The 13,776-nt window shown below is 42.3% G+C and overlaps 1 protein-coding gene across 1 annotated transcript in view; it reads right to left on the minus strand.

Annotated features, from left to right (window-relative positions):
- LOC107381817 (protein kinase C-binding protein NELL1) overlaps positions 1 to 13,776 on the minus strand; it is a 517,506-nt gene that overhangs the window by 331,789 nt on the left and 171,941 nt on the right. Inside the window, exon 5 of the mRNA XM_015953703.3 lies at positions 3,185 to 3,281. Coding sequence (XP_015809189.3) covers positions 3,185 to 3,281 — 97 coding nt within the window. The remainder of the gene's footprint in view (positions 1 to 3,184; positions 3,282 to 13,776) is intronic.

A 13,776-nucleotide genomic window follows, 5' to 3' on the forward strand; every position in this document is an offset into this window, starting at 1 on the left:
AACGGACGGCTGCTTTATTTCAGCTCTTATCAACAGTGCTCCTTTCATGGCTTTTGGTTGTTTTATTATGTTTTTCTTCCCTTCACCTTTTGCCTCTCAACAGCTCCCAGCTTTAAACATGTGGAGCCAGAAATGGGATCAACTTGTCTCTTTATCTTTAACAGGTTAAAGAAAGGTACAACTGGAGGCAAAGCTGTAATGTGTTTTTAACTTTATGAGTCGAAATCCGTGTCTGATATCCCACCTTTGTAGTGGGTGTTAAGGCCAAAGAAACAATAGCTTGGCCCTAACTATCAAAACTCTTATTTCCTCTGCCAGCCTTGGGAAAATGTGATTTGCTGTAGCCATTTTCTCACTGAGCTGAGACTGGTGGCAACACATTGTGGTCAGTATTTGAGAGAGAGTCTGAAAAGGTTTCTGAGTTTTTACTGTGAGTCACATGACGTTCCTATTGTGTCATATTTCTTCTGAAAATCCTCCCAAAGCCATCACAGGTGTCTGGAACACATTCATTTTCCAGCAGTCAGGAAATGTGAGACAATGTCAAGAGGGTTTGGTGATCAAACTGAACAAGCACAAATAATTAAGAAACAGTGACTTCCCTGCTGTCATGCATATGGAGTATGACTCATGTGCCTTGGCCATGTATAAAACATGTAATAAAAATGTTACTTGTACCATTTTAGTGTGACTAAAAAGTAGTGATGTATTAAAATTTTGTGTCCCCAATTTTTGCCAACACTCTCTAGTTTCTACCATATGTTTGACTATCATAAATTCTTTAAGATTTGACATCCATAATACCTTTTTCACAAATAAAAAAATTACCATATGGATGTAAGTGGCGAAGCTCAGGGATATCTGCATTGTCTAAAAGAAAAACATCACAAATTTGTGGCCCATGAGGACTTATAACTTGATGATTTGAGCCCTCAAATTGCAAAGTTTGGAAACCTGATTTAGCCCTCTGACTGTCCTAATGGGTGACCCCGCCAGGAAAGTTGACCACTGAGCAGGGTTGATGGTTTATCCCTTGAGGTCCACACTGCAGGGGTGAGGTGGTGCTCAGTCCTCATCCCTGCCACGTGGACCACAAGGGATAAACCATCAACCCTGCTCAGTGGTCAACTTTCCTGGCGGGGTCACCGATTAGGACTGTCGTAGGGTTAAATAAAAACCTGGTTGACGTTCAATTGATCACTGTTCTGCTCAGAGATAGTTTTATAGAGAGATTTTGAGAATAAATGTATATTTTATCTGAACAGATTTAAAACATGTAAAAGTAAATCATTCCACTAGCAATAATGCAGAAAGCCTTTGATAAAAACATTGTTCACACGATAGTGGTGTGATAGCCTTAGAGCCATTCTACATATATGATGGAGCGCTGTAACGCACAGGCAGGCCAAAAGTGATTAGGATTAGTGCTTGTCAATGTTTGTCAATAAAAAACATCTGAGATACAGATTTTGAAAAAATAAAATAAAAAAATATTTTTTCACCAAAATCACTCTGTTGTGTAGGAAATCTGTAGTTATTCGCTGTTTTCTTGGCTTCAATGTATTACGGCATTTGGAATTACTAGCATGTTTGTTTCAAACAGTTAAAAGGCACACTTGGCAGTTGTTTGCTTTTAGCACCCCCTGGTGTTTGTTATTAATTATCTGTTGTTAAACTTGTTTCCTAGCTATGCGTTTGTGTTTTTAACATCTTTCAAGCAGCTGAAATGTCTCCCCAGCCTTCCTTAGTGTCTATGAGTGGTCCATCACTAATACCAAACAAATCAGCTGTGTTTATGATCTAAAACAAGCAGGAAACATGCTGGGAGCTGCTGCAGCGCCAGGTATGTCAGCTCATTTTTTTATTCTTATTTTTTATTCGGTATTCTGGCCACAGTGGGGGTCTGAGTGACATTTCATCAACCCTGTAAAGAGTTATTTTAGCACATACTGGCTCAAGAAAATTACTTAAAACTATGAAAAAAGTTGCATAGTATTCCTTTAATGTTTTACAGACATCTGTAGAAAAGGGTTTGCAATAATACCATGTAAATATCCAATGCTAAAACATTAAATGGCTTGCAAATATCAACCAGCAAGGAGAGATGTACAATATTTTACCACCATTTTGTTACAAACAACTAAAATCATGAGAAAGCTATTCACTGTTCTCACCACAGAGTAATGTATTCTCGCATGCTGTTTTTAAACCTACTAAATAAAGTTGGTATGGTTTGGTATGCCACACTTTTTGAACAAGATGTTTCTTCAAAACATCCCACCTGATCAACCAAACAACATGCTCCTGATTTAAGGTGTTAACAAGTGCACCTGTCAGCTGAGATGGTGAGATCCTAGAATAAACCTGAGGGGGAAATTTTGCTCATTCAGTGTCACTTCACACAAGGCTCTGCTCTGCCGCACCTTCTGTCTCTGCAGCTGATGTGCACGTCAAGCCCTCCTTGCACGTGGAGGACAGGACATAGTCAGGATGACTGAAAGCAGGGAACAGGACGATTGAGACGTGTCGTTCACAAAAAGGAACTCCTTGAAATCTCTGAGGAAAAGGAGCAATCGAGGAAGACGTGGCATGTAACAGACAAGAAACAGCCTTCTTGTGTAGCAGCGATGCTTTTAAGGTTTGGGGGGAGGAGACATCATTTTCATCACACTTGGCCTATGTGAGTGATCAATGTGTTACTAAAGAAAAACAGAACGCCAGCTGATTGCATGGCAGGAGGGGGAGAACTATGAATGTCCTGGTTCTACCTCGCCACATCCTTCGCCCGCTGCGAGAGCATGCAGGAGCCTGAGAAAATGAGCAAAGACTAAAAATCGACAACATGGTGATGGCCTTGGGAATACGCATTTCAAAGCACATGCTGAGCTTTGTGCAGCTCCTCTGAGCCATCAGCACTTCTGTTTCTGAATCCCATTCTTGTATTTCTTCCTCTTACTGCCTGCTGCAAATGTGGCCAATTACACCAGGAGATATGGAATGTGAAGCACGTTCAGTTACCTGGAATGTGAGTGTGTGTGTGTGTGTGTGTGTGTGTGTGTGTGTGTGTGTGTGTGTGTGTGTGTGTGTGTGTGTGTGTGTGTGTGTGTGTGTGTGTGTGTGTGTGTGTGTGTGTGTGTGTGTGTGTGTGTGTGTGTGTGTGTGCATCATCAGCTGAGAGTCTTACCTTGAACAGACCATGCTTGTGGCTGTGTTGCCCTAGCCACACTCCACTGCCTAAGGTGAGCTCCATCTGAGGAGGGTCTATCACCCGCTCATAAATCCTGCCAACAACAAACCAGAGGAGAATGTTCTGTCAACGACACGAAACGCAAACAGGGTCCTCTTGTCCTGCTCCGACAGGAACACTAATCCAATACAGATGAACACCTGGATAAATCCAACACACTGTGCTGATGTCCACCGCTTCCTGCTCTTCACCTCCTTTCATGGGAAGCAGAGAATGTCGAGCAGGGCTGGGCGTCCTCGAGCATGACAGCCCGGCTTGACCCAAAGCCTTCCAACACAATAATAATAGGTGAACCTGGGATGTATGCTGCATTTACCGCCCAACTCCTGACAGAGGTATAAACAGGCTTTGGCATCATTAAACTGGACATCCATGCAACTCAGCATCCTTGTTTTCGGCACTATGGTAAGATTAACAATGAGAGAGAGCTCTGAGCGGCCTCGGTGAGGATGTCGGATTAATTTGTCAGGATTTCTCTTCCTCTATGAGGCTGTAGGATGTTTTCCTTCTGGTTCTCAGGGTCATCCTTACGAAAAGGCTCTACAGAACATACATAAAGTTTATTCTATTCTATACAGACACCTCAGACAAAACAAGACCTTTGTAAGGTGTGTTTCCACGGAACTTCAGGGTAAATTCTGGGATGGGGAAGTTGACTGGGAGATTGACCAATCCAATTCAGCCCTTTCAGGACTTTGTACAAACATCAGCATACTGCAACATCTTCAGCAGTTAGGGATGTCAATAGTCAGCACCAAAAAGCATCCAGAGTAGCATTAATAACATTAAAGGCATTTATTCCATCGAAGTATGCCATCATTTAATCCATTTAGAGGGCTAGAGCTGCTGTGTGATGTATAAAGTTGCGGTCAATGACCAGAAGAAGCTCCAGTCTTCATGACGCTCTGTGAGACAACAAAGTCTCGTGAATTGTCATTGTGGGGGAATTTCCCCGTGTTTTCTGATGTCATGAGTTAAATTTTAAGTGCGACCAGTGCTTATTTTATTTCACTTCCATTCTGCTTCGCTTGCAACTCTTCTAATTTTGCAACTGCTGGTTGGTTTGGACTACGTCTGCTGATGTCAATTCCTACTAAGTCGCAACCAATCAGCGTGAGTTGATCAAAAGTTCTGCTCAGCTACTCCACCGGGCCGTTCCAAGTACTCAGAAAGTTCCTGAAAATGGACGTTTGGCTGGCCTGGTCAGGTAGAGACACGCACACGTCGGGGAGTTTCTATAAATTTAACCCGAAGTTCCGATGATGGAATTACACCTATAGCGTTGGAAATAATTATTTATTATTTTAAAGTGCTGAAGATGAACTGTACATCAAGCAGAGCCAAAGAAATGCAACTCATTTGTTGTTTTTTTTTTGTTTTTTTACTTTAATAAAAACAAAAATTGGAGTGGAAGAGATTTGTAAACTAGATAGTGTTAAGAAATATCCAAGGAGTTTGTTGTGTTTGGTGTGTGTTGGTTATCCACACTTTATTTTTAATTCACAAAGTTCCTCTGATACAAAGGGTACCAGTTGCCTTTTATTCTGAAGGCTTGTCCACAAGTGAAAGATGTTTTCAGCATATATAGAAGTTATAGTTTATGATGTCAGCCTTGAGTACACAAAAAAATCAGATTTCAGAACCCAAATACGATCTTTTGAAAATACCTGTGTCACATGCATGGGTACGGATTAGGGATACCCCCTTAATCATCTAAGGTTACCATGCCTTGCAAACAGAGAACATTCACCAGCACTAAGCCATACTACAGAGTGAAACTTTATTGTAGTTGAGGTTATTTGGGTAAAGGACAGAAAGTCAGATTTATGAGGCAGAAAGGTGAGCAGATGGGCAGGAGATCGCTCCTAATTAATGCCTTAATTCCTTTGGCTAATACTCAGTGCTCCATTAGACAGTACTTTTAGTGATGAACATGGAGTGACATGATTGCCTGTAATGTCAAAAGATCATCATTCCTGTTAACTATTTCTAGGGTTGCAGTGTGATCTGTTGTGGGAAAGAGACTGATTTAGAAGCCCGGGAGAACAAAATTACAGAATTATACACTTAGGAGATGCTTTTACCCAAAGAAACTTCTCATTTGCAAGACATCAGTGCAGGGGATCATGCTAGCATACATGAGGACAAGGGAAAAACCATGAATACACGAGAACTGACATTCATTCCTTCATTTTATTTATAAAGCCCCTTCCCACAGCAGCACAATAAAACAGCTCTATAATAAAATTCAGAGATAAAAACATTTAAAAACAAAAAGAGTTAAAACAATAAAAACAGTGATCAAAACATTAAAATGTGAATAAAAACAACTAAGAAACAGATCTAAAATACAGCTTAAGCCTTGCTTTAAAAGTGGGCAGCGATGTGGACTGCTTGATTTCTTGTGGGAGTTGGTTCCAAAGCTCAGAACCCAGGACTGCAAAGGCATGATCACCCCTAGACTTACGCTTTGATCGCGGTACCACCAAAAGGTCACTCTGGCAAACTTCTTGCTGAGAAGCAACAGTTCTACCAACTGCCCCAACATGCAACCTTACTTAAATTGCTCCACCTTAAACTCTTTCACAATTAAGCAATAATTTTACTGCAGAAATGACATTGTTTGAAATCCCCACTGCTGCATACTTCCATCTCTGTGTGATAACATCTAACATTATTTTTCTACCTTAGCCATTGGAGCAAGTGCCAGTACACGGAGAACTTCCTGCTGTGGCAAGTCAACTTTATAAGCATTAAACACAGCATGGCTTTAATTGAAGAGCAGTCACAAGAAACACAATATATTTGTCACTGAGATTAGCAGTGACAGTGACGATTCCTCAAACCTGCCTCCAAAAAACAAACGTAGATCCTTTAAATTTCATTTAGTGGATTTAAGACAAAGAAAAGTTTCACGATGAACATAAATTTGCCTGCTGTATTTAATATATAGGTTTAGGAATACAACATGTACTTTTCTTCCTGATATTTAAAACTCATACTCTACTATAAATTCTCCTTAATGAAATGTTCCAGGAGGGCTGAACCAATAAATCTGGATCATATTTTACTTTGGGTCATAATTGACCTTCCCTTATTATCTACAGAAAACCCAACATAGGTTAGAGAAAGGTAATCAATTCTATCTAGTTGTACATAGAGTGGGTTGTAGGGACCCATTAACTAGGCCCATGATGTCATCCATAACTAGCCAAAGTGGGTCAGCACTGCTCCACTTTTACTCAGCTCCTCTTAGCCTTTAATATTCGGCTTGGGGTGTGTGTGTGTGTGTGTGTGTGTGTGTGTGTGTGTGTGTGTGTGTGTGTGTGTGTGTGTGTGTGTATGTGTGTGTGTGTGTGTGTGTGTGTGTGTGTGTGTGTGTGTGTGTGTGTGTGTGTGTGTGTGTGTGTGTGTGTATGTGTGTGTGTGCGTGTGTGTGTGTGTGTGTGTGTGTGTGTGTGTGTGTGTGTGTGTGTGTGTGTGTGTGTGTGTGTGTGTGAGAGAGAGAGAGAGGAGAGAGAGAGACAGAGAAAGAGAGAGAGAGAGAGAGAGAGAGAGAGAGAGAGAGAGAGAGAGAGAGAGAGAGAGAGAGAGACCCAAATATTGATACAAAAGAAGGCAGGTGCAGCGCTGCTTGCCCTTATTCATGAACGTCTAGCAACTGAAACAAAAACAGGAACTCTATGGTGGGTTAGAACTATGGGATAGAACAGCAGACTAATATGTCCACTTAATACAGTCCATTTATTGTGTATTAGTTTATGTCGGAGGAAGATGCCAGGTTGCCAGACATTTATTTTTGGACTGCTGGATTTTTACTCACTGTAAAGTGACTGGCTGCATCCCAATTTCGCCTTTACAGCATCGATAAGAGCAAATAAATAACAGAACATAAAGTCACGGATAACAAACGTTCCAAAACCAGCAGCTTCCATCTTTAAAAGTTGGATGGAATTTATTCGAGTCTTTGGCGGTCTTCGTAACTTCCCTTCAAAAGAACAATCTCAATCAAAGCCTTTATTATTTGCTCTGCCAATAACTGCCGGCTACACTAAACTCCAGACCACTTTTAATTTTCCACTATTTGGGCTTGAGACATTTTGTGTCGTCTCTGTGTCTATCCTCTGGCAGTGAGATGAAGTCGCAAATCTGGAGTCGGTGTACCTTTTGAAACACTCACCTTACCATGGCACAAATTTCTCGTTGCTCCCACTTTATCCACTGCCAAAAGCTCAGGCTGGGATATGCCACATCACTGAAGGCGAGTGAGAGATTATAGCTACTGAGGTAGTTTGAGCAGACAGCTTAAAAGAACCTCCAGTTAGATGGAAAATGCTCCAAATATGTTCAGCTCATTCAAGAGTTTCACCTCAAAGAACAAAACTTCCTCAAACGTAATGCTAATAAAGGCTATGGCACATTTGTTTACCCCAAAAAGCACTAATAATAAAAATGAGTAGAATCCATTTTCAGAACATGGCAGCAGAAAACACACAGGGTTAGGTTTAGGGTTAACTGACCTGCATGTCTTCTATGTTTCCCTTTTAAACACCAGTGTTTCCCTGCTGCTACACACGTGACTCAAATAAATGAGTGATTAACAGGCATCTGCAACACTTGATGTCACGTGAAAACATGCAGGACCGTGGTCCCTGAGGACCAGGGTTGGGAAACACTGGAGTAAATAACTCCAAACATTCTAATTTAAACTAGTTTTTATGTGGACAGGCTCAGATTATAACTATATTGTCAGAAATTTTTTGCTAAAATTACCAATTAAGACAACTTATGCTCAAAAAATTCAGCAAAATCCTAACTGTGGTTAGACTATGAATGAATTCTTTGTAATTTGTGAAAAAGCACATGTATTAATCTGAAGCTACAGTATTTGTTACATTACTGTGGCTGTAGTGGATGTATGGTGGATAATTTAGTGACATAAATCCATTATTAAACATTTATATTTTAGTTTAACAAACCTTTATTTATTGGAGAAACTTTTTCTAGGAAAACTCCTGTCAGTATCATTGATGTACATTTATTAAAACTGTGGTAAAGCTTGCCGAGTGTCTTGTTTACATGATGCATTTATCATGTTTCACTTCTTGAAATGATCTGTTTTTTATAATGTCTAAGACATTTCTTATACTGGATGGATTTTCTCACAGTTTTCTGTCTTTGTCACTTTTGTGCACAGTTTCAGACTAGAAGAATTGTTATTGTGCAAACACATCTGGATTGACAATACAATTGATATGCATTTGTAGAATATTTGATTTGCTTTATCTTAGCTACTTCTGGCTTTTCCCCAGCTTGATTTCCAACTTGTTTACCTGTATTGTTGGTACTTAAAGAGTTTTAATATTTATTTTGCTTGCCTGGAAGTCTTTTATTTTCATTATTACTTTACAAAGCCTTTTTTTTTGGTGCGACAATTTCTAAAATATTTTTATTCATTTTCTGGGCGCTTTACTTCTGAAATCTGAAGTTCATTTGCCACCATGTTCCTTTCAGAAAAGCAACACGTTGATTGTTCTCCTGCAGAAATCACGGAAGGTTCTGAAATTCACATTATAGGTGCATTCCTACTGTGAGAGACGGCATTTCATCATTTCAGAAATTCACATTGTATGATTTTTAAATAATTTATTTGTATTGCACAGATGCACAGCAGTGGCAATCAGCAACAATTCTGGGTCTCCAAGACCTGTTACTCTGCCTTTAAAAAGTCCACCTCTACTCCACATATTAATCTAAGGCCTAGTCCACACGTAGCCGGGTTTTTTTTTAAACGAATATCCACCCCTCTAAAAACTTGCATCCACACCACCTCGTTAAAAAAAAAAACTCTGTCCACACGTACCCGGATAAATATGTTGTTAAGAACATGCCAGACCTGTAGGCGGCAGTACTTCCCCCGTTCTTAACCTCGTCCTTCGTCTGTGGTCTTCCGCAAGGAGCAGTAATTCCGCTTGCAAAAACAAATAAGCAAAAAGCGCTTGGACAGTTGATAAAGCGAGTGCGGCTCTGAGGGCATCCATGCTGCCGGCTAGTGTAAACACAGGTCGCACACGTGATGTCAGCATTTTTTTGTCGCGGAAAGTGACGTTGCGGACCTTAAAACTCCGGTTTTGTCCATCCACACGCAGACACCCAAAACGGAGAAAACGCAGATCTTCACTTTGGCCGGAGTTTTTAAAAAGATCCGTTTTCGTGTGAAAAAACTCAGTTTTCGTGTGGATGACAGGCCAAAACGTAGAAAAATATCTACGTTTTGGCAGATCCCCCGCTATGTGTGGACAGGGCCTAAATTAGACTCCAGCTACTACCATGGGCAGGACTAAAGAGCTGTCAAAAAGCAGCAGAGACAAAACTGTGGATCTCCACAAGGCCGGAAATGGCTACGAGACAATTTCCAAACAGCTCGGTGTTGGAGCAACTGTTAGAAAATGGAAGAGACTAAAGACGAGTGTAAGTCTCCCTCGGACGGGGGTGGGGGGTGGGGTGGGGTTCATGCAGATATCTCACCTGGTGGGGTATCACTGATGATAAGAAATGTGAGGAATCATTCCAGGACTACACAGGAGGAGCTAGTCAATGACATGAAGAGACTTGGGACCACAGGTCAAAGGTAATTGTCAGCAAAACACCTCGCCATCATGGTTAAAAATCATGCAATGCATGGAAGATGCCCCTGCTCAAGTCAACACATGTCCAAGCCTGTCTAAAATTTACCAGCGACCATCTGGATGATCCAGACGAGACATGGAAAATAGTCGTGGTCAGATGAAACCAAGATAGAACTTTTTGTTCTAAACTCCACTTGCCGTGTTTGACGGAAAAAAAAAGATGAGTTGCATCCCAAGAACTCCGTCCCTACTGTGAAGCATGGGGGTGGAGACATCATGCTTTAGGGGTGCTTTTCTGTGAAGGGGACAGGATGACTGCATTGTATTAAGGAGATGGTGAATGGGGTCTTGTAGATTGCGCTGTGAGATTTTGAGTAACAACCTCTTTCCCTCAGTCAGAGCACGGAAGATGGGTCATGGATGGGTCTTCCAACAATGACTCAAAGCACAGAGCCAGAATAACCAAGGAGGTGCTCCATAAGAACATATCAATGTTCTGGAGTAGCAGCCAGTCTCGAGACCAAAATCCAATAGAAAATATTTGGAGGGAACTAAAACTCTGTGTGACAGTCCCGAAACCTGGGAGATCTAGAGGAGATCAGTGTGGAGAAGTAGGCCAAAATCCCTGTTTCAGCACAACAATCCTGGTTCAGCTCTACAGGAAACGTTTGACTTCTGTAATTGCACACAAGTAGCCTGGCAAGCCATCCTATATACACTCACCTAAAGGATTATTAGGAACACCTGTTCAACTTCTCCTTAATGCAATTATCTTATCAACCAATCACATGACAGTTGCTTCAATGCATTTCTGGGTGTGGTCTTAGTCAAGACAATCTCCTGAACTCCAAACTGAATGTCAGAATGGGAAAGAAAGGTGATTTAAGCAGTTTTGAGCGTGGCATAGTTGGTTGTGCTGGATGGGCCGGTCTGAGTATTTGACAATCTGCTCAGTTACTGGGATTTTCACTCACAACTATTTCTAGGGTTTACAAAGAATGGTGTGAAAAGGGAAAAAGATCTAGTATGTGGCAGTCTTGTGGCCGAAAATACCTTGTTGATGCTAGAGGTCAGAGGAGAATGGACCGACTGATTCAAGCTGATAGAAGAGCAACTTTGACTGAAATAACAACTCATTACAACCGAGGAATGCAGCAAAGCATTTGTGAAGCCACAACACGCACATCGTTGAGGTGGATGGGCTACAGCGGCAGAAGACCCCACCGGGTACCACTCAACTCCATTACAAATAGGAAAAAGAGGCTACAATTTGCACAAGCTCACCAAAAATAGACAGTTGAAGACTGGAAAAATGTTGCTGGTGTGATGCGTCTCAATTTCTGTTGAGATTCAAATGGTAGAGTCAGAATTTGGTGTAAACAGAATGAGAACATGGATCCATCATGCCTTGTTACCACTGTGCAGGTTGGTGGTGGTGGTGTAATGGTGTGGGGGATGTTTTCTTGGCACACTTTTAGCCCCTTAGTGCCAACTGGGCATGGTTTAAATGCCACAGGCTACCCGAGCATTTTTTCTGACCATGTCCATCCCTTCATGACCACCATGTACCCATCCTCTGATGGCTACCTCTAGCAGGATAATGCACCATGTCATAAAGCTCCAATCATTTCTAATTGGTTTCTTGAACATGACAATGAGTTAACTGTACTACAACGGCCCCACAGTCACCAGATCTCAACCCGATAGAGCATCTTTGGAATGTGGTGGAACGGGAGCTTCATGCACTGGATGTGCATCCCACAAATCTCCATCACCTGCAAGATGCTATCCTGTCAATATGGACCAACATTTCGATAGAAGGCTTTCAGCACCTTGTTGAATCAATGCCACGTAGAATTAAAGCAGTTCTAAAAGGGGGTCAAACACCGTATTTGTATGGTGTTCCTAATAATCCTTTAGGTGAGTGTATGTGAATATATAATCTGGCCATGACCCATAGACGGATCTACAGTTGCCTTTCAAAGTGTCTCCATACAATGTCTGAGAAGACGCAAATACGTCCTTTTCCTTAAGTACTTAAGACTTAAGTACCTCTATCTGCTCTATACTCCAAAGCTGATTTCAAAGCTGCTTCAAATGAGCTGTCATCATCTTTCACTCAGTCTCAGTAACATTCCAACCACCAAACTGATAGAGAGCTGTGATTGGTCAGCCACCAGACTGGCCACGGCTGCAGAGATTCCAGTGGAGCATGGCTAGATGGGCATGCAGAACAAACTCATTTTGTGTCTGCCACTGTCTGTCTAGATTTCTAGGCTAGTGAACAAGGGCTCCTGTTCCAAATATTAACACTGATTTTCTCATATTTTCAAATACTGTCAGGATCTGAGGTGAGTGGTTCTACTATAACCTGTGAGAGCGCTCAATTGCAAGTGGGTGGAGCCGAGGAGCATGCAGCTGCAGCAGATACTCCATCAACCGGTCTGTGCTTAAAAGGAGCAGGGAGACAACCCCACCTTGCTGGATGATTACGCAATATGGATATGGCTCAACCTGAGATTGTGTGCTAACTCAACCTAAAACCTTTGTTGTGCTCCACTCTAGCTTATCGAGTTCCTAACCCCTCTTCCTGTCTCCAGGTATCCTTTCCACAACCAGCTCTCCAGCCATAACCGGACGGACCTCATCTCTGGACCACGTCCTCCCTGCCAACCCGCTCTCCACCACTCACCCTGCACTCGCCCACTCTCTGGAGAACCTCTCTCGAGACCGAACCTTCCTCAGACCTGACCACCTCCCTCTCCAGCTCCAGTCGTCCCACCTCTAAATCGACCACCATGTCACGAGCCTGTACCCTCACCTCACTTCGACGGCACTCCCTTAGTTCTACTTTACAAGAATAAATATTGTTTCTCATTTTTCATCCCTCCTCCTGTGATTGATTCTGTATGTCCTGGGTCAGGAGACTTAGCCAGAACATGACAAATACTTATGTGCAGCACTGCAATACAAACTACTCATATCAATAATGTCACTTGGTCAGCTTATTTTCACCTTCGTAATATTAATCGCCTTCGCCCCTCTCTCTCTACCTCACTTCCTGAATCGATTACTGTGACTCACTCCTGGTTGGACTACCTCAAAATAAATAAATAAATAAACTCCACAAGCTCCAGTTAGTTCACAACTCTGCCGCATGGGTCATCACCACAGAGATAAACAATCAATGATGAACAAGAGTTTGCTTCTAGACCTGCAGAAAGAGAAAAGCAAAGCGAAAAAATAAAAATAAAAAAAGAAGGGGACACACAACAATACAACAGGAGCAAGCTATCACTGCAACAACCTGATGAGGAAATATAAAATCAACATTGTTTTATTGAACAATCACACGATAATAAATCACAGTGAATTTACTGCCAACCACAGCCTTAAGACATGTGTTGAAAATGCCCAAGTCCATACTTATGAGAGCACCATGTGAGTACATGTGTGTACATGCGCTTGTATATGTAAGGTTTCTCTGTAGGAGCATCCAATAGAGTGTGAGGGGCCACAGATCTGCCCCCTACCCCCACCCCCACCCCAAAAGATAGGTAGGAGATGGAGGGAGCTCCAAGTCCCAGAGATCAAGGAGCTGTCCCAGAATGCAGGGACCCCAGGGAGACTGCAACCAGAAAAGCCCCAGCTCCCTCTCAATAGGCACAGAGGATTGGCCCGGGGGGGTCACAACCAGCAGCCGGCAGAGTCCCGGGAGATATCAGCAGCAAGCCCACAGGCCCGACCACAGCCTCCCACTCCCAAGCTGGGGACCCAACAGAGCCCAGGGACTCGGATCCCACCAGGCAGCCACCGGGATTGATCAGGCAGACTCCAAAAATCTGAAACCCCCTTACCCGGGAGCCGCAAACACTCAGGCATACCAAGGCACCACACTCC

The sequence above is a fragment of the Nothobranchius furzeri genome, chromosome 9 (assembly GCF_043380555.1).
Source record: "Nothobranchius furzeri strain GRZ-AD chromosome 9, NfurGRZ-RIMD1, whole genome shotgun sequence".
NCBI lineage: Eukaryota > Metazoa > Chordata > Actinopteri > Cyprinodontiformes > Nothobranchiidae > Nothobranchius > Nothobranchius furzeri.